At 46.0% G+C, this 20,485-nt stretch overlaps 3 protein-coding genes across 7 annotated transcripts in view; 1 reads left to right on the top strand and 2 right to left on the bottom strand.

Moving 5' to 3' along the window:
- Positions 1-8,318, top strand: part of rcc2 (regulator of chromosome condensation 2) — a 14,529-nt gene extending 6,211 nt beyond the window's left edge. For all 5 annotated transcript variants that reach the window (XM_024263906.2, XM_024263901.2, XM_024263902.2 and 2 more), the window contains exons 4-13: positions 1,279-1,422; positions 3,124-3,255; positions 4,205-4,293; positions 4,376-4,490; positions 4,750-4,916; positions 4,991-5,171; positions 5,242-5,347; positions 6,662-6,734; positions 6,815-6,892; positions 7,555-8,318. In XM_024263906.2, coding sequence (XP_024119674.1) covers positions 1,279-1,422; positions 3,124-3,255; positions 4,205-4,293; positions 4,376-4,490; positions 4,750-4,916; positions 4,991-5,171; positions 5,242-5,347; positions 6,662-6,734; positions 6,815-6,892; positions 7,555-7,659 — 1,190 coding nt within the window. In that variant the 3' untranslated portion in view covers positions 7,660-8,318. The remainder of the gene's footprint in view (positions 1-1,278; positions 1,423-3,123; positions 3,256-4,204; positions 4,294-4,375; positions 4,491-4,749; positions 4,917-4,990; positions 5,172-5,241; positions 5,348-6,661; positions 6,735-6,814; positions 6,893-7,554) is intronic.
- A 47-nt stretch (positions 8,319-8,365) lies between these two features.
- LOC112140881 (60S ribosomal protein L22) lies at positions 8,366-12,373 on the bottom strand. Its single transcript, XM_024263908.2, has 4 exons — positions 12,224-12,373; positions 11,712-11,822; positions 10,092-10,216; positions 8,366-8,560 (listed from the first exon to the last, which is right to left on the bottom strand). Exons 1-4 carry the CDS (start codon positions 12,233-12,235, stop codon positions 8,416-8,418), a joined length of 393 nt encoding a protein of 130 aa, XP_024119676.1. The 5' UTR covers positions 12,236-12,373; the 3' UTR covers positions 8,366-8,415.
- Positions 12,374-13,813: 1,440 nt separating this feature from the next.
- On the bottom strand, positions 13,814-18,558 carry icmt (isoprenylcysteine carboxyl methyltransferase). Its single transcript, XM_024263899.2, has 5 exons — positions 18,225-18,558; positions 17,849-17,937; positions 17,609-17,778; positions 17,232-17,449; positions 13,814-15,864 (listed from the first exon to the last, which is right to left on the bottom strand). The coding sequence occupies exons 1-5, from the start codon at positions 18,441-18,443 to the stop codon at positions 15,685-15,687; spliced, it is 876 nt and encodes a 291-aa protein (XP_024119667.1). The 5' UTR covers positions 18,444-18,558; the 3' UTR covers positions 13,814-15,684.
- Positions 18,559-20,485: the final 1,927 nt, after the last annotated feature.

Below are 20,485 nucleotides of genomic sequence, written 5' to 3'. Positions count from 1 at the left end.
CTGACTGAGGTGATTCCATGTCCTGGTTGGCTGAACACACCTGATTTAGGTATTCAAGCAGTCCAGAGTGGGGGGGTTCTGAAATGTCACGTCTGCGCAGCAGAAATCAAAGTTATCCGTCTTTATGCTCGAACTGAGCTCTGATTTGAAGATTTTCTTTAGATGCAGACGTCTGTATAAGTGTTGATCTGAAAGCTAACAGAGCTGCGATCATGTGACCCACTTTAACACTCATTCATTAACCTTTTACAAATCCCTCGTGTGTGGTTCAGGTTAAAGGTCACGGCTGCATGTGAAGAGTTTCAGGCCTTCAGACATCAGGAGAATGAACTCCAGTGATCTGAGAGGATCTCTGTGGAATTGCTTCTGCATCTCTTGAGCTTCTTCCTTCATCAAAAATCAGATGTCTTTCGCATCTTTACATGTTTTTCTAATATTCCAACAGTTTGTAACTATAACTAAAGTAGTAATAAAAGTGAAGAGTTGTGTAAACTTTAGTTACCATGATCTGAGGCTGTTAGTCTTTAAAGGACCATATCAGTCTGCAGGAGAAGCAATGAATTAAAATGTTGAAGTACTTCAGAGTTCCACAAAGTAATAAAAGCAGCTTGTGGTCTCTGTCATGTTTTCCTGAAGCTAAAGCTGCTAATGAAAGATTTTTTTATCAAAGCTTTAGATCCATGAGTCTGTCTGTTCAAAAACATGACTTTAAAATATCTTCATCTTTCACCTGTATTTAGTCTTAGAAAATGATTTTAGTAGAAATGAAAAACTAAAGTGACTGGAAAAGAAGGCGGGGCTTCACTCTGATCTTTAAGTGCAGATCGTGTTATCGGTTCTAATCACATCTTGATGCTAAATGTTTATTTTTAGAACGCTGGTGAATTTTTCTGAGAAGTGAGCGTCATAACAGGAAGTGCACTGCAGCTCATCACAACCAGATGCTCAAGTTTCTTATGGGGTGGCCGTGGTGGAGCGGTCAGGCGGTCGACTCCTGATCAGATTATGGGTTCAATTCCCACCTTGTGTCGAAGTGTCCTTGGGCAAGACCCCTAACCTCGAATTGCCTCTGGTCGGCAGCGGAGCTGCCACCTGTGTGTAAACGGGTCTATGACTGCGAAGCGCTTTGGGCCCTCGGAGGGTAGAGAGCGCTACACAAGTGTACAACATTTACCATTTTGTTCTCCAACACCTGTAACGTGATGAACTGAGGTCTTTAGATATGGCTTATAGCTCATCGGTGGTTTTGTTTTAAAGATAGTCTGCATGTGTTTCCAGCTGCTTTCCGTAACCTGGGCCAGAACCTGTGGGGTCCCCACCATTACGGCTGCTTGAATGACGTCCAGGTGAGCGGCGTGGTTTCTGGACCCTGTGCTGCTCACAGCCTCCTCATGACCACCGACGGCAAGCTCTGGAGCTGGGGTGAGTGGGATCGTAACCAGACGCCATCGGAGGTGTTAGCTTAGCACCTCTCTGTCTGATCGTGGTTCATCCTCGTGCATGTGCACACGTGCACAGGGAGAACCTGGCCAGGATTAACCAGGAACCTCCTTTCTGTGAGAGACAGTGATGACTGCCAAACAGAAATCTAAAAGCAAAATTAGTTTATTTTAATTGTAATATGTAAGTTAATTTATGAAGAAAGCTAAGCAATTGTTTATTTTGATCTGGTTTGTCAAATGATCACATTGATGTTTTTTAGTCACATTAATCTGATTTTTAATCCCTAACTGTAGTTGTGTTCTCGAATCTTAAACCTCCAACTGTTCACTTGAATGTTTGTATGAACTCAGCAGAAACCTCCATTGCTCTCAGCACGTCTGTGTCGCTGCTGTGACATCATCAATGTGTGACTTTGTAGTTCTTGACAGAACTAACACAAACAGCTGTTAAGGGATAAAGCCAGAGGAAGTGTTCATTATCATAAACGGGATTCTCTGATCTGTGATGGTATCAGAAGCTGAACTATGGAATAAGTTTGTCAACATTTTAGCATTAATAAGTAGTTTGTGGTCAGTACTTCTGTGTTGCTCAGGAAATTGTTCCTTCTGTTTTAACATTTTAAATTAGAAGACTCTGGACCAGGAGTTTGATCTTGTTTTTTTTTAATGATTTGAGATTTCTTTATTTATTTTACTTTTATATAACCTGGGAAGTCCTCTTGAGATGAGGAGGTGGTGAAGGAGTCATTCATACACGTAAACACCAAGAGATAATCAACAACAGTCAACAATACAATTCATAGATTGAAGAAATCCCTCTTACTGATGTAAAAGTAAAGGTTGGAGGTCTCATAATAAGAAAACTTCATAAAGCTGCATTTTTCGTTTTATTTTGATCTTTTACTGCACCACAATATCATGAATTTAAATGAAAATATTTCAAAAATAAAGCTTTTCACAGCCATCATTAAGGTTCCATTAAAAATACATTAATTAGATTAATTACATGAAAAAAATAAATCGCATGAGTTTTGTTAGTGGTTAAAGACAGGAATCTCTGTGGATCAGGATGTTTGCAGATGACATTGTGATCTATAGTGAGAGCAGGGGAGGAACATCTGGAGAGGAGGAGAGTGTTTTCAAGCAGGTTGGAACAGGTAGCAGAAGGTTCCAGGTGTGACTGTCATCAAGAATGAAAGGAAGGTCAGACTGTGGTAAGAGCAGCAGTGTTGCTGATTCAGAGACTGATGCAGAGACAGAAAGCAGAGCTGGAGGCAGCAGAGATGAAGATGCTGAGGTTCTCTTTGGGAGATACCGGGATGATCAGGAATGAATCCATCAGGCGATCAGATCATGGTAGATGTTCTGGAGATCAATGTAGAGATGCAGACGGAGATGTTTGGACATGTGGAGAGGACGAGCAGTGATTATGTTGGTACAATGATGCTGAGGATGGAGACACTAGGAGGTCTAGAGGAAGACCGAAGAGGAGGTTCATGGATGTAGAGGAGCATGGAGGGAAACGAGTCGGAGGATTTATCGTGGTGACCACCAAAAGAATCAGCTAACGAGCAAATATTATTATACTTTTCTTGAATCTGGAACCGTTCTCATCCCGTTTTTCCCGTTTTCTTCCCGCTAAAGCGTTTCAGTGTGAACTCACTTGTTTGTTCTTCTGCAGGTCGTAACGACAAAGGTCAGCTGGGTCACGGAGACACAAAACGCATCGAGGCTCCAAAGTTGATCGAGGCTCTGGCAGAACATGTGATTGTGTCTGCCGCCTGTGGACGCAATCACACCCTGGTTCTGACAGGTGGGCTCACACAGCCTCCCCTTCAGTCTGAAAGTATTCAACCATGCAGGATGGAGTGTCTTTTAACATGCTGCTGAAACACCTCAGAGGTTTCTCAAAGGACTTTTGAAGCTTTAATTTTGCTAAAGTGTCTTCACTTGTGTTGCGTTCAGTTCACTGAACCTGAGAGTTCTCCGATGGTGTCCTCTCTCTATGGGGTTTCACCTTTCAGTCTCGCTGTTCACAGGTTTTTCATTACTGCCATTTTCATCCTGTATAAATACACTGTGTTCTGCATCCTGATTGGCTGTTGATGCCATGTCTCTCATAAAAACGTACATTTATCTTTCATTGCAATCAGATCTTTGTTTTCATTCTATAATCCTGGATTTATTTTTCAATGAAAGTTTGAACTTTGAGAGTTTCAACAAGAGAGAGAATTGTGAAAACGTTCCTGTCTTTCTGAAAAAGGTGGATAAAGTTTTAAAGCATGAAAACATTTATAAGCATAAAAAAAAAATCATGGGTTAGCTTTAGAACGTAACTCGAACGATAAATGAGGGAACCGTGACTACAAATAGTTGGGTTAGCAACCACTGTAGCGTTATCTTTGCTAAAGCTGTTGGTCTCTTTTGTACCATTGACTGTATATGAGAACTGCACTGAGTGACCCCTTTACGTTCCAAACAGGAAGTATCCGCTGACTTCAGGAAGTCAAACCCACAGACGTCTACAGAGAAACAAACAGCTGTTTCTGTCATTCTCAGAATAAACATTTTTGATCTGATACATTTTTCAAACATCTTCTTGAGAAATTTAATTTTTTTCACAATATTTCTTCTGTTATTACTCCTCTTAAATCATTAATTACTGCTAATATTTCATGGATGGAGCCCCTCGGTTCATTTATTGTCAGAGTCCTGAGCCTGCAGTCTGGATGTAAACTGGGGTTCTCGTCCTGTCTCCTCAGAGGACGGTACTGCGTACTCTTTTGGTGAGAACAAGCTGGGCCAGCTTGGTCAGGGGAACCAGACGGATGCAGTCCTGAGTCCAGCACCGGTGAGCTGTGTCCTGGTCCTTACCCCTCCCTCCCAGCCTGTGGGACGGATGGTTTGAACGGGTCTGCTTGGTCTCTGCTCAGATCTCCTACAACGGTCAGCCTCTGGTGAAGGTGTCCTGCGGCGCCGAGTTCTCCATGGTGGTGGACTGCAAAGGAAACCTGTACTCGTTTGGATGTCCCGAGTACGGACAGCTCGGTAAGCTGGAGACACAAAGTTTTTTTCTGTAGCTAAAATACTGCAAATACTAAAGGATACTTTATACTTCAGCGTTGCCTGCTTTACTCGTCCTGTTGTTTGGAGGTGAAGGTTTGCAGTCTTGCAGCCTTCATGGTCTTCTGGCAGTGAAACTTGAGGTCGTTGTCATGGCAACAGAAACCTCGATTAGATGATGAGTGCTGTCACCCCAGCCGTCTGACTCTTGTGGACTCATTTGACCTCCTGTGCATCACGGCAGGCCACAACAGCGACGGGAAGTTCATCGCTCGAGCGCAGCGGATCGAGTTCGACTGCGAGCTGATTCCTCGACGCGTCGCCATCTTCATCGAGAAGTCCAAGGACGGCCAGATCATGCCTGTGCCCAACGTGGTGGTGCGGGACGTGGCGTGCGGGGCCAACCACACGGTGAGGGGTGCTCGGCGGTCGCCGTGGCTGTGACGGTTTCAGTCTGACAGCGGTGCTGCCTTTGTGGTGTGCAGCTGGTGTTGGACTCCCAGAAGCGGGTCTTCAGCTGGGGCTTCGGAGGGTACGGCCGTCTGGGCCACACGGAGCAGAAGGACGAGATGGTTCCTCGGCTCGTCAAGCTGTTCGACTTCCCTGGACGCGGAGCCGCTCAGATCTACGCAGGATACCAGTGTTCCTTCGCCGTCAACGAGATGGGTACGAGCGGACGCGGCGCTGCTCATGACTGACACTACACGTCCAGTGGACTGATGGCGTGTTTTTGCAGGGGGGCTGTTTTTCTGGGGTGTGACGAACACTTCCAGAGAGTCCACCATGTACCCCAAAGCGGTGCAGGATCTGTGCGGCTGGAAGATCCGCAGTCTGGCTTGTGGGTGAGTGCCGAACTCCTCCCATCGGATCAGGTGTTCTGGGTAGAAATTGAAGTTTTCTGTAATGTGTCTGCGCTAGTTTAACCCCCCAGTCCCTAATATCCAGTTTTAAACAGGAAGGCGGGGGGGTGTTAGAAGGCCCACAGTGTTAACAGTCACTCTGATGGCGGCTCTGCTGCCCAACATCACCGTCATCCCATAACCACCACATGTGTGCTGAGCACAGAGCTGCCTGCTCCTCTAAGAAATCCTTCCAAACCATTGACTGTATAAGAGAACTGGACTGAGTGAGTGTGACGTCACCCACAGAAAAAGGTTTACCTCCAGCTCCAACCAAATGAAGTCAATTCAATCGCCATTTTTCCCTGATGTGGACGCCGCCATGTTGGAACCAGAAGCCTGGGTCAGCATTTCTAAGGCAACCATTCTCACCAATCAGGAGTGAGCTTACAGGAAGGCCACGCCCCTTATCACTAGAAAGTGGGTTTGGGAGAATCTGTCGAACCTTCATGTGAGACCAGCTATGGGGTCAAATCAGGATCAGCTTAAAGTGAATGAAAACTTGAAAAACACTCATTCTCAATTAAAAAAATAAACTTTTTTTTAAAGTTCGTAGCAGTTTTAGTTTTTTTTCTTCTGGTTTCATTTTTTTTTTTTTCTTCAAATTTTCAATATTTCTTTCAAGTTTTCAATGTGTATTTTCAAGTTTATAACTGCTGTCAAATTTTCAATCTTGATTTTCATTTGGTTTAATCTGATCCTGATTTGACCCGATAACCAGAAAACAAACATGAACGTGGTAAAAAAAGGTACCAGATCCAGAAGGATTGTTCTGATTACTGATTAGGTACTTCCTGTTTGGAACACCAGGGGGAGGAGTCACTCAGTCCAGTTCTCTTTAGACAGTAGTGGTGTAACAATTAATCAATTTCTGTTCTGTCAATCAAACCAGTTCGATCCGTCTGAAGCAGAATTGAACCGAATTGACCTATACCCTCAAAAAATCGCCTTCAAATTAAATCATGAAATCGTCTTTGAAAATCCGGATTGAGACAAATCTGAGTCCCACTGGTCTAAGTTTTGGATAAAGGTTTCCTGATCCATTGAAGAGAATATTACACCTGTAATGTCCAGTCAGTGGTCCAGATGTTACACCTGTAATGTCCAGTCAGTGGTCCAGATGTTACACCTGTAATGTCCAGTCAGTAGTCCAGATGTTGCACCTGTAATGTCCAGTCAGTGGTCCAGATGTCACTGCAGACGTTTAACCACAGCAGCCCCGGTCTCCCTGTCAGCTCCATGTCTGCTGTGTTCCAGGAAGAGCAGCATCATCATTGCTGCAGACGAGAGCACAATCAGCTGGGGGCCCTCTCCCACCTTTGGGGAGCTGGTAAGGAGCTCCGTCCTGATGGATGGGTGGGCGGAGTCAGTCGGAACTGCTCTGACCATCTGGTGTCTTTTTCTCTTCAGGGATACGGAGACAACAAACCCAAGTCCTCCACGACTGCACAGGAGGTCAAAACCCTGGACGGCATTTACATTGAGCAGGTACCTGAACAGGTGTCTCCCCTCACCTGCTCTTCTCTCCCTCCGTTCATACCAACAGAGATGAAAGCATTCTCTCGTTCAAGGGAATCAAAAGTTCTCCATCAGTGAAGGTCGAGAATGAAGTTTGTTCATTTGTGTTACTTGCAGAACCGCGTTGAGTTTAGGAACACTTGAGTGTTTTTCCTGGTGGTTCTTTCTTTAGTTTTCATAGTTCCCAGGGGATTGTGGGTATTTTGGGTTTCACACTGAGTCTGTTGCAGCTTTGGCTGGACATGAACACAGTGGAGAAAGGCCTCCTGTTACACTGATACTGACATGCAGGCTGCTGGTTTGAGCATCAAGCTGGATTCCAAAAGTTCTGAGAAGAACTTTTGAACAAGAGGAACCTGTCTTCCAGCGAAGCAGGAAGACAGGTTCCTCTCACCTTCAGCTCTGGTGTGAAGCTGCTGCTGGTCTGATCAGGAACAGACTCAGTGAGAGAACCTCCAGGTTACCTGAGAACAAACCTGTCTGCCTTTAGTCCTGAAGACCACCTGATTCCAGCCGCTGTGACCAGACCGTAGACAGGTCAGGATCGACGTTCTGACAGCAGACCCGTCAGAACTGCTGCAGATACCTGAATCCTGAGCGTACAGCTGATGATGGCGCCGCTGTCCCTGCAGGTGGTGATGGGTTACTCTCACACGCTGGCCATCGCCCGGCAGGACACCCCGCAGGAGCAGGAGAGGCTGAAGAAGCTGCCCGAGTACAACCCCCGAACGCTCTGAAGCTCCGCCCGTCCCGTCTGCGGGGCGGCGAGCTCGGGGGAGGGGAGGCGCGCACAAACACATCTCAACTACCAGCAAACGTGGCTCCACGCCGACTTGGACCAGAAGGCCAGGGCCCGTGGACGGACGCGCGGCCTGCACGTCATCCTCACCTCAGCGGAGGTCCGGCAGGACTCCAACCCAAACCCCCAGAACCGGTTTTTGTTTAACGTTTTGGTCTGCATGGTTCTGATGTCTTCTGGTGCTACCAGCTCTTCTGGGGGGTTCAGAGACCAACACTCCATACCTGTGCCTTTTCTACGTTCACCGTCGGGTCAGGGAGGAGTCTGAGGATCTGTGTGCGCCCCGTTCCACAATCAGGATCTGGAACGGGTTCTGCGTTGGTGCACTCCACCTGATGTTACATTCCTTTGTTCTTCCTTCACTTCTGCATCTTGGATGCTCACCTCAGTCCTTCAAGACCTCAGCGTCTGACTCCTTTGTCTGATTGGTTTGAACTATTCCAGCGCTCTAAGCGGTCTCGCGGGCCAGTCAGAACTGGAGAACCACGGCGTGGGCCGGGTTCGTTCGTCCTTCTGTCTGCTTTGCATTTTTTACGTAAATTCTTTGTTACATTGTGTTGTTTTCCATTGCAATGATTAATAAAACATTGATGTAAATTCAGGCTGGACTGATGACCCCACAGATGAACACGACCTCCAGAAGCTTCTGTACTCCAAACAAAATTTAATGTACAAAAACAGCGTGAATGACACTTTAATCTTCATCCTCCTCCTCCTCTTCATCCTGGTTGATCTGGAAGTAGCGCAGCTCGTAGCTCTCCTTGGTGTTGGCGACCACGCGCAGCCAGTCACGGAGATTGTTCTTCTTCAGGTACTTCTTGGTCAGATACTTGAGATACCTGCAGACGAGCAGCGAGTTCAGGTCAGGTCATACTGCATGACACGTGCGCATGCCTGACACGTGCACACGCTCCATCACAAATGAACATGTTGGAGGGTGGAGCTGCAGATGGTCCCTAACCGATGCTACTCTACAACCAGGTTCATCCTTTGGAATGGAGTGCACGAGAGGTGTGCACGTATTCCTAGAGGTGATTTTAGTCCAAGAAAACTTCAAAGTGATGATTAGAAACCTTGAAATTTAGGTTGAGAATTTGCTTTTACAAAATGTAATTGAAATACAGCAGAACTATGGATGACGAGCAAGATTGTGGCAATGAGTCGCAGTAACGAGGATGTGGGAGAGATGCAGCATGGGACAAGAACGAGCTGACCTGCAGGAGCGAGCTGACCTGCAGGAGCGAGCCGACCTGCAGGAGCGAGCTGACCTGCAGGAGTGAGCTGACCTGCAGGAGTGAGCTGATGCGCATGAATCAAACATCTAGATCAGAGCTGTGCAACCTGCAGCTCTTACCCCCCACAGTGAGTCTGGTTAAAGAAAAATAAAAGTGATTTTTGGCCAAAATCCCAAACACCTCGTGTCGCGGGCCGAATAAGAAACATTTATTGAACACTCTAAAACTACATTTTTAAAACTAACTTTTAAACATAATTATGAATAATAAAAAGGTGGGAATATTATTCCAGAATAAGTCAATTTAGGCCTTAAATAACTTTCAATATTTTACTCTCCATAAAAATAGAGCAAGATGACATCAGGCCGGACAGAATTACCCAGAGGGCCGGATCTGGCCCCCGGGCCTGGATTTTAACACATGGTGTAGAGGTTTTGGAGTCACGGTTGGGATCATTTTTTAGATCAGTAAAAAGAGGAAATTAGATCAAAGGTTTTCCATAGGGCTGGGTATAAATAATTAGATTCACAAAATCCTGCATTGATTTGATTCAGATTATTTTCGATTCTTTAATTCAATTTAGAGTTTAAACGGTTTACGTTATACGTTAGCATCAAGCTAATGGACTTGAGCTTTCTGTGTTAGATCTCTACTTTTAGGGATTGATGATTGATCTATTGGGTTTAGATAAATTCAGATCGATTCTATTAACCCAGCCCTAGTCTTACAACATACATTTTTATTAAAACACAGTGTAAAGTACTCCACAACACAAACAAACTTACATATATTGTATCAAAACTGTGCTGACTGAGGCCTATTTATAAAACCTAAACACCAAAAACATCTTTGATCTCATGAATATTCATCAAACAGAAAAGCGTCATTAGACACTGAATCTTCAAATAGACTGGATGGATTTTTGCTGCTCTATTCAACAACCTGAGGAGAAAAACAAACGCGTCCTCATTGAGTCAACAACTGGAGTGTTTTCTATCCTCACGTTGGGTCGTCAGTGATGAGTCTGGAGCAGCAGCTCGTCTCCGTTCTACAGAGCTGTGGTCTAGTTTCTCCTGGAGGTCCCACCTCCACCTGTCTGCACACGCCTCACGTCCTCAAACCACGGACAGCTCACCTTTTGGAGAAGGGCACCTCGGAGGAAACTGTGATCTTGCTCTTGCTCCTCTCTATGGACACCACGCCTCCACCCAGGTTGCCAGCTTTCCCGTTCACCTTGATGCGCTCCTGCAGGAACTGCTCCTGCGGGAACACGAGGAGATGCAGGGAGTCGTGGTGTGCAGGAGCTCCACGTGGAAAGAAAATGGACTCACCCAGATTTGTGCATGTGTAATTCTATTTGTGACCCATACATAATTATGGCATTTAAACTAATATAAAGTACAAGTTACACAAACTATCAGATTAAATAACAGCTTGAAACAAAATTACACACAAATCTGATGTTAGACTTCAGGTGATGCGTTTAAATGCTGCTAGAATGCTGGGTCATCAGAGGTTTTTGAATTAAGTAATTTTAGTACTTATGCACAAAATGTATAATAAGTTACAGATCAGGAATTATGCACGCATAAATCAAGGTGATAGTTATTTCTCTCCATAAATTCTAATGTGAGACTGTTTATCTCCAAGATTCATCCCAAAGTGATGCGTTTAAATGCTGCTAGAATGCTGGGTCATCAGAGGTTTTTGAATTAAGTAATTTTAGTACTTATGCACAAAATGTATAATAAGTTACAGATCAGGAATTATGCACGCATAAATCAAGGTGATAGTTATTTCTCTCCATAAATTCTAATGTGAGACTGTTTATCTCCAAGATTCATCCCAAAGTGATGCGTTTAAATGCTGCTAGAATGCTGGGTCATCAGAGGTTTTTGAATTAAGTAATTTTAGTACTTATGCACAAAATGTATAATAAGTTACAGATCAGGAATTATGCACGCATAAATCAAGGTGATAGTTATTTCTCTCCATAAATTCTAATGTGAGACTGTTTATCTCCGAGATTCATCCTGAAGTGATGCGTTTAAATGCTGCTAGAATGCTGGGTCGTTAGAGTTACCTTACTGGCTGCTTTGAACTCGTATTGTGAATATTATCTGGTGTAATCTGATATTTTCACACTTTCTTAATAATAGGAAAACTCAGATGACCCAGCATTCAAACAGCATTTGAACGCACCACTTGGAGACGTAAAAATTAGATTACAAATCAGATTTGTGCGTAACTGAGGTTTTGTGTGCACGTAAAAAGTGAGTGTAGTTTTAAGCTGTTGTAATTTTAATTTTTGCATGTATAAATCGTCTTTTGTTTAATTTTTTATAGTTATGCACATAATGTATTTTATGAATTACATACACACACATCAAGAATGATGCACACATAAATCGGGGTCATACTTATTTCTTTCCAAATACATTTGCTTTTGTGTAGGTATATCAGATATTTTTTTAAGATTTGTGTGTGTAGTTAGCTTTAAGCTGCTGTAATTTGCAGTAATGTCTGTTTCATATTTGTGTACTTATGTCCAAATGAAGACTAACGCGCACACGGATCGAGTGAGTCTATTTTCTCTCCATCCGTCACCATCATGTCTGAGACAGATCCAGCTGCTGATGATCCACTGATCCACTCGGCGGTTCCTGCTGCCCAGCAGCCCTGAAGATGCTGGAGAACCGTCCGAGGAACCGGGTTCCCCGACAGCCTTCTGTAGCCGGTGTGGACGGACACTTACGAAGTTGGCAGCGTCCATGATGCCGTCCTCCACCGGATGGGTGCAGTCCAGAGTGAACTTCAGGACCTGCTTCTTCTTCTTCCCACCTTTGCCGGAGTTCTGCTTCTTCTGCTGCAGAAACACCAACCGCTCGTTACCGGAACTACACATTCACGTGAAGCTTTCAGCCTTCGGAACCAAACGTCCCGTTCGCTGGTCTACACGCGGTCCGGAGCTCCGTCGGAGCCCGGACGTCCCGCTCATCCCGCCGCCGCGTCACGAACACGCTCAGCGGGAGCATCAGCGTTCGGACTCCGCAGCGTGGTGAGCTGCGAGCGGCCGCAGGAGCTAGCAGGCCCCGAACCCCTCCGGCTCCAACAGGCTCCTCCGGACCGCCCCAGAACCACCGGGACACCCGCCGTCCTCACACAACACCCCCACAACCGGCGAGTGTGACCGCAGCCGCTCCAGGAGCGAATTTTCACCGGAAAATGAGCGTTTTCATGCTTTTGTTGTGACGCGTTTGTACTTACGATAGGCGCCATGACGGAGAAGCTAGCAGAAAGGAAGAACCGGCTGTGCGCATGCGTGAAAGTCGAACCCCGAATCACCGATCGATCCGGAAATCTTCAATCGATTTTTTATATTATTGACATTTGTCAGAAAAGAGAATCCTAAACCGCTCACGTGACGTGAAATTAGTTTGTGTTTGTGGTCTGACCGGAAGCAGCTTCTCCTGCTGCTAAACAACAAACAGAAGTCATTGAGATTTCATATATATATGTCCTGATGATGAAACAAACCTCAGAGAACATCCGTCACAGACCCGCAGCTCAAAGAGCCCATGGCGGGTTTTTAACCCAAAACGGTTCGATGATGGTTCACAAAACATTTTAAGATGGACCAGGAATATAAATGACAAAATGGCGATTTTTGTGGTTGGGGTGGGGGGTTGTTTTTCTCATATATTTACACCGTCAACATTCCCTCAATGTTTGCATTGTAGAGACCATAGACTGTAGAGACCGTCAGTGTTAAAACAAGTTTGAACTTACAATACTTGTACCGTCCACCAGATGGCGCAGCGGCATAAGTCACAGAGATTGTAATCAGAAGCTCCTGGGATCGAATCCCACTTGGACCCCATGACGTTTATTCATTTTAACCCAAAACGGTTCAGTTCATGTTAGCAAAACATTTTTAAGATGGACAATAAATGACTAAATGTGAGTGTGTGTGTGTGTGTGGGGGGGGGGGTATTTTTAAACCGTCAACATTCCCTTAATAACAGACAATCCACCTTAAATGACAGTATACCTTAAGTGTGACTTTGGTTGTGCTTTCTGTGGCACAAACATGGTCAAAATGTTCAACTGTAGTAAACGTTTGAGACATACTGTATTTTTAAATGAAAAACATGTTTTGATTCTTCGATTGGAGAGACACTAAAGAGGAGCCACATCTGGCTCTGGAGCTGCAGGTTGGAGACCTCTGGTATACTGTCACTGGTTCCACCTGGAACCCAATACGGTGGCAGGGGGTTCTGTTCTGCCCCCCCCCCCTCCATGTTAATTTAACAAAAATACTTGATTCAGTGCAGAAAGATGGAGGTCATTACTGACCAGAGCAGATGAAGACGAATCTGTTACCAGACTAAAAGTCTTCATGGGAGTTTGGTTCTTGACCTGCTCAGCTGAACAGCACCGACGCAGTGATGGAGGCAGAGTGGACACAGATGCAGGTCACTCTCATCCTTCACAGAGTTACACATGTTCAGCGATGAAGTTCAAACACTGATGGTTATCTCCAAACTCCACATCCTTCTGCTCTGAAGGCTCAGACGCTGCAGGATGTGGAGGAAATCCATCCAACTTCAAATGAAAGACATCTTTAAAACGGGATTTCTTCAACACAAACATCCTATAAACTGGGAGTTTGGACCTTAAACATCCTGACTTCTGTTTGCTGTGCCTGTTATGAAAATGTAGGTGAATAAAAGGTAAGAAATAACCAGATCACAGAGCATCCAAACGCATGTTGCAGGAAGTGGTTGATGGCGTCTCCATGGTGATCCTGTGTCACGTCTGCTTCTCCTGTCAGCTGCCAGAACAAACCACAGAGACTTAAACAAGGCTCTTTATTGTTGACAGTGAATACATGTGACCATCAGCCAACAGTCTGAGAAGAAACCTGATCAATGAAACTGTACAGTTTAATGCAGCATTTCTAGAACGTGGATCACGGCTTCCACCTCAAACCTACAGTCTGCTACATGTGACTGTAAACTAGAAACCAGGAACTGCTCACAGTCAGTCAGTCATGAGGAATGGGTAACCATGGAAACGGGTTCTGGACGGAGGAGCCCACAGAGAGCAGCTCCACCTGCTGACTGACGGACGCTCTAGTCCTTCCCGCCTTTCACGGGTCGTCGGGGGAACAGAAATGTGAGGTGCTGAACTGGACTCGTGGTTGTACTGTAACTTTAAATGAGACCTGCAGAAGAATCCAGGAACGATGCTGACAGACGGTTGGAGGATGGATGGTTTTCTGCTGCCGTCCTCCAGGTCCACGGACGCTGAACGTCCATGCAGAGACTTCCCAGCGAGGCCTCTGCAGCTCCACCGCTGCTTCATGCTCCAGAGAGACAGGACGACCAGCAGGAGGTCTGGAGGTCTTCTCCTTTACTCAGAACAAAGTCCTGCTTCGCTGTGAAATGCTGCACAGATGTTGTGTGAAAAGCCTCACGCTGCTGTGTGCTACCTCTGGAGATGATGTCACAGCAGACTCTGCTGAGGGAACGGAGACAGAGGTTCCAGTGGAGATGTCAGGAGAGCGGCGTGGGCCAGCAGACGGGTTTTGGATCACCTGAGCCGGACGTTGGTCCAAGTCCTGGTTTCAGACTCCCCCTGTGAATCCTGGCTGAAGGTTCTGGGTTGGTGGGTGAAGATGATCAGAGATTCCTTCATGTTCTGGTTAGTCAAAGGACCCATCTTGGACAGGTTTAGATTGGTCAGGATGGACGTTCCTCTTCTGCAGAGAGTATTTGATCCTATCCTCCGGAACGTCGGTCAGTCCTCCTGAAAACACGGAGTGCTACACGGTGTTTGGAGGTAAACAGTCGGGGAACTTTGGAGCTCTGGGTGCTGGTTCTTCTGCTGGATTCGCTCCTGAGGGTTTGGAGGTGGTTGGCGTCTCCACACACACTTCAGTGTGACGACACTCAGACCAAAGAGACTTTTCATCCAGAAAATGAAACGTTCCTTCAGGAACTCCCAGCAGGAGAGCCCCTGCTGCCAAGCAGGAAGATGAGCACAGACGGCAGCGGCTCCAGAAGCCTGCAGAAGGATGGAGGAAAACCCGGAAGAAGCTGCAGGAACGGAGGAGACATCAGACGTGAGGGATGACCGCCACGCTGCTGACGTCTTCAGGAACGGTGAAGAACTCTGAAGGGACACAGTGAGCCTGTGCTGGCTGAGGAGCACGCACGTTCAGAAGAATCCAAACGTCATCAAACGCTGCAGCTTCAGACTGGACGAGGCGCCCCCTGCAGAGCCCACATGGTAACTGCAGCTACAGGAAGCTGGTTCCAGCATTTCTGCAGGATTGTCTCCCAGCAGGATTAGAAGAACCGTCAGATTTTCCTTGAGACCGTCTCCGCCTTCCTAACGCCAGACGATGTCACACAGATTTCCCAGAGTCCCGTGCAGCGTCAGGTGTTAGCGTGCTGGAGGAGTGAAGCCACAGAGCATGCAGACAGAAACAGGTGAGGTGGGTTCTAATACAGGTACAGCAGAGGTTCCTTGAGGTGAGTAGAGGAGCTGCAGCCGGGCTGCCCGCCGCCGCCGCCGCCGCGGTGAGTCAGTGACGGCCTCCCAGCCGGCTGCAGCGCTTTGCCTTTGGAGAGTAGCTGCCGCTGCAGTCCAGACGCACAGACAGACCCGCTCTGACCCGCTTTGGTGCTCAAAGTCCGTAGTGTCCAGATCCAGCTCCGGGCTCAGTTGACCCGGATGCCAGAGATGAAGGGCAGGCCGGTGGAGACCCGCTTCTTGTACTCCACGTAGTCCTCAGCGAAGAAGTGGATGAGCGACAGCTCCTCCTCCTCTATCCGCTCCCGGAAGAACCGCCAGCTGGCCACGGTGTAGCCCACGATGCACACCGGGTTACACAGCATGACCTGCACACAGTGGGAGGAGCTACGTTCATCAGCAGGTGAGCACAGGTGAACCAGAGGTCAGCAGAGAGTTTGGAATCTTTTTAGGGCTGTCACTTTATCACGTTGATCATGATGAATTCATACAGTCTGTCTAAATCTCATTTGTGTCAGATGGTCACTTCTGTGTGAGTGAACACCTGAGGACGTCATCCCGCTCCGACCGTGGTCATTTCAGACGGATATACACATGACATCCGTTATTAGAACTTCAATCGTCATAGTTTAAGATTATTTCAAAAGGTGTGTTGTCATGGTAACATCTTCTGTGTGCCGACCACTCTCTGCTCACGCTCCTTCTTTAAGGACATCTCCGACCTGCTTCAGGTGGCTCACCTGACTCACCTGTCGACTCACCTGGTCGACTCACCTGGCCGACTCACCTGTCGACTCACCTGGCCGACTCACCTGACCGACTCAACTGACCGACTCACCTGTCGACTCACCTGTTGACTCACCTGTCGACTCACCTGTCGACTCACCTGGCCGACTCACCTGTCTCACAGGCCCACAGGGCCAACTGAGGCGGAGCTGTTAGCGGTGCTCGCTGTGATTGTCATAAGAGGTTAAACCCTCATTTCAGAGGTAAAGTTCAGATCTTCGCTTGTTTTTGTCCAGAAGAGAAACATAAAAAGAGCAAAAACAAAGTTCAACGTCTAGATAGTTGAATTCCTTCATGTCTTCAGGTCTCGTCTCTATTTCTTTCCTTTAAAATGATAAAGTCTCAGAAATGTTAAACCATAAACTCCCTCTCAGGTCTTTTCTACCGTCTGCTACTTTCCTATGAATTTGAAGTATTTTTTCCCGGTTTAATCAGAAAGTTCTTCCTACGGTTTATGATGTGGTGAACTGAAGAACTCTGGACCGGATGAGTTTTTAAATTGTTCAACATTTAAAAAAAAAAACCCTCAGTTGTGTCAAAGTAAAGGTTGGAAGTCTTTTATAACAAAAAACCTTCCAAATTCCACCTTTTGGTTTTATTTTAATCTTTTAATGAACCTCAACGTCACAAACTTAAATAAAATCCCTCAAAATGAGACTTTTCACATCAATTATTAGGTTTATAATCATTACAAATAAAATCGACTCATTCATTACACTCTTTTCTGGCTTTGAAGTAAATGCTGATAATTCAATAAAATCACAGATTTTTAGTTTTGTTTAGATATTTAACGTGTCAATTAAATGAGAAAATAATATTAAGTTCCAAGTTCAGAGACAAACTTTTAAAGTTTATAATTAATATGTTAGACTTTAATAAAATTGGATCCAAAGTCGTTTCTATTCACTATTAAAGGACAGAAAACGATCAAAGTTTGCCCCGCCCTCACCTGGGTCCCGATGCTCCAGTAGAACCAGCCCACGTAGGACGGGTGTCTGAAGTAGGCGTACACGCCGCTGGTGACCAGCACGTGGCTCTGGGCCTTCTCGTTCTGCACGATGTGGTTGAAGTTGGAGCCCGCCGTCAACATGGCGGCCTTCCGCAGGCCCTCGCCGCACAGCACCATGATCAGCCCCGCCACGCTCAGCCACTTCAGCTGCTTCAGCTCTGCAGGGACAGGCAGAGGTCAGGGGTCACGGCTCATGCACGTCCACTCACTCCTTCTCTCTGCAAGCGTGGCGTGAAACTCGGATTCTCCTCAGAAGATCCTGAACCGTCGGCTTCCTTTCTGTTAGGAGACCAGATGGAGGGAGGGGCTGGACCCACCTGGGACCGTCAGCTTCTCCACAGTGAACTCCACCCACGAGGACACGGCCGCCAGCGTGTACTCCACGCTGTGGTTGAGCAGGAAGGAGTCCAGCGACAGGCTGCGCGGGTTGATGATGGCCGTCACCAGGTACTCCGAGTAGTGGAAGAAGGACAGGGAGCACATGTACCTGCAGAGAGGACGGACGCATGGGGTTCTGGTTCTGACCCGGATCACAGGCTCTGGAATGAGCCACATACCAGCCAAAGTGGGTCCAGGAGGTCTCGGAGAAGCTCAGCATCAAGCCGCAGCCGAAGGTGACTCCCAGGAAGCAGGCTCTCAGAGCGACCTGTGAAGGCATCACAGCTGACCCACTTTGACAGGACCCGGTTCTGACCCACTTTCATCAGCCAGAACCCTTTAGCAGCTGATCAGAGCATCACAGCTTCTATCTTTAGGCTTCACCAGCTTGTGTCTAATAGGATTACACCTGGATTAGCAGCTTCTGTCTGCGGGCTGTGAAGACCTGCGGCTCGGTTCCGGTTCTGAGCAGAATGAAGCTCTTCCACACCGAACCGGGCCAGCAGCAGCCGGGACTGTGGAGGACCCGAGCTGCTGGTCCACAGCTGAGCTTACCTTGTAGAGAGGACCTCTGTAGATGAGCAGCAGCAGGCCGTTGGTGGCCGCTATGTGGACGCAGATGACGATTTTCCCGGAGGTTTCCGTCAGGTAATCGAAGACCCAGTCCAGGTGTCCGAAGCTGGTTCTGATCAGCGGGATCACGAGCACGCTGAGGCCCAGAAGAAAGCTTTTTACACTAACTCTACCTTCCAGCACCAACTTGCTGCCTGCCATGATGGAAGTTCCGGGATTTGACAGAACAACTCTCGCGATAACAGAGGCGCTGTCACGAGAGGCGAGAGGGAGGTCCGGGAGAGGGAGGAGCTTATGGTGCGTTTACTGTCCTCACGTCGGTTTCAGCCTCACGGATCCAGTTTGTCCTGATCAGTCACTGAGTAGAAATGGATATAGAATAGAATAGAATAGAAAGGAATAGAATAGAATAGAATAGAATAGAATGGAATAAAATAGAATAGAATAGAATAGGATAGAATAGAAAGGAAGAGAATAAAATAAGTTCATTTGCCCCCGAGGACCGTTCAGTTAAAGTAGTTCTCCAGTGTATGAAAACAGCAAACATTTCATGATGTTTGGTTGTAAATAAAACTTTATCCTTCGCGATTTGAAATCTTTAGAAAATGAAAAATTGTCGCAGTTTTCCTGAACTCTGGGTTGAACTGGCAGACTTGGTGCTGTGAGTCCAGAACTTCATGGTAGGAGATTCGGTTCTGGTGTCCAACCAGTTTCCTGCAGTTCGACGTGTTGGCCAGCAGAGGGCAGCAGCAGCCGCAGACAGCTGATGAAACCTGGAGTGAACTGATGATGGAGAGCACAGCTGTGGAACTCCAGCCCTCGAGGGCCGGTGTCCTACATGTTTTCAACAAAGCTGCCATAGAAGCTTCTTATTGGCTAAACACACCTGATCCAGGTAATCAGCAGCAGATAAGGCGGGGTTTCTGGGAAACCAGCGGGACGTCGGCCCTCGAGGCCTCAAGTTTGACACCCCGATGTAGAAAATACCAACCTCAAAGCCCTTTCAAAGACGGATTAAAATACTGTAAAACATGCAGCTGATCATGTTATAATTATTCATATTTACAGAAGGTACAAATATTTATCTACAAATCTGACTCTGTAAACTGGACACCTCGGACTTCACCTCCATACTCTCTCCTTCATGGAGGAACATTTTTCCTGAAGTTTTTTTTCTACTTTTTCCCATCAAAATGAAATTGTCCAAAGCTGCTTAGTGCAGAAAAACAATGTTGTTTTTCTCTCATTCTAAAGAAAAGCAAAAGTTCAGTCTGGACTCTATATTGTCTGACATCCTGTTAGCACAGGAACAGAACCACAATGCTAACGTACCAACTTCAATGTTTGATGTGAGCTTGGCTGCATCGGTCAGTGAATGAAGACGTGATCCGTCATTACTGTGACCTGATGTGACACAAGTACTGAGCTGTTTAAACAGATTCTTACAGATTTCTTCAAGTGAAATTCAAGACACGTATTTAAAAAAAAATTAACACTTATTTTTCAGCCCATTTCTAACTATGGAAACCATATTTTGGTGGATTTAATAAGAGGTCCAAATGATAAAACTAAAAACATTATTTAGCTAAATTGTGAGTGTAAATAACATTTTTAAGTGACACAATTCAATACTTTGGATCACAGGACAAACTGTCACACCAACAACATGTTTCTGACAGAACAGACATTTTAAGTTTTCTGTTTTTATTAAAATGCAGCAATAAGTAATTACATTTGGTCTCTGCCACTAAGTTTAACATAAACTCACAGATAGGCAAAGATAAATATCAGAATCCAGAAGGCAAAGAAAGGAAGTTTTATGTTGGATATAAATCATAATAATACAGTAACATTCCTGTCTATCAATAAAAAGTCGACTGTTTTTCTGAGTGACTTTATGTGACCGTCGGACAAACATTTTGATGCATTTGATAAAATCAGGACCTGAATTTCTCTAAGTGGGTCGTTCTTCTGCACTTTGAGGCGGATATCTTTATATCTCAGAATAAGACGTGTCTTCAATGGGATCCATTCCTCTCCCTCCCGTCATCATTCGTGGTTGTTTCTGGAGTCCTCACCGTTCTTCCTAACATCACATTAAAGGAGGACAATATCTGTCAACGTGGAACGCCGTCTAGGAAGAAGTTCTACCAGATGTTCAAGATGTTGTCAAATTATGCCAGTTAGAAATGAGCACAAGATAACATCGGGCCATTAATAATAAAATAAAATGATCTGGAGGG

This window comes from Oryzias melastigma, linkage group LG7 (genome assembly GCF_002922805.2).
Source record: "Oryzias melastigma strain HK-1 linkage group LG7, ASM292280v2, whole genome shotgun sequence".
In the NCBI taxonomy this organism is placed as follows: domain Eukaryota; kingdom Metazoa; phylum Chordata; class Actinopteri; order Beloniformes; family Adrianichthyidae; genus Oryzias; species Oryzias melastigma.
Note: the sequence above shows the minus strand (reverse complement) of the source record. Positions and strands in the feature narration are given on the sequence as shown.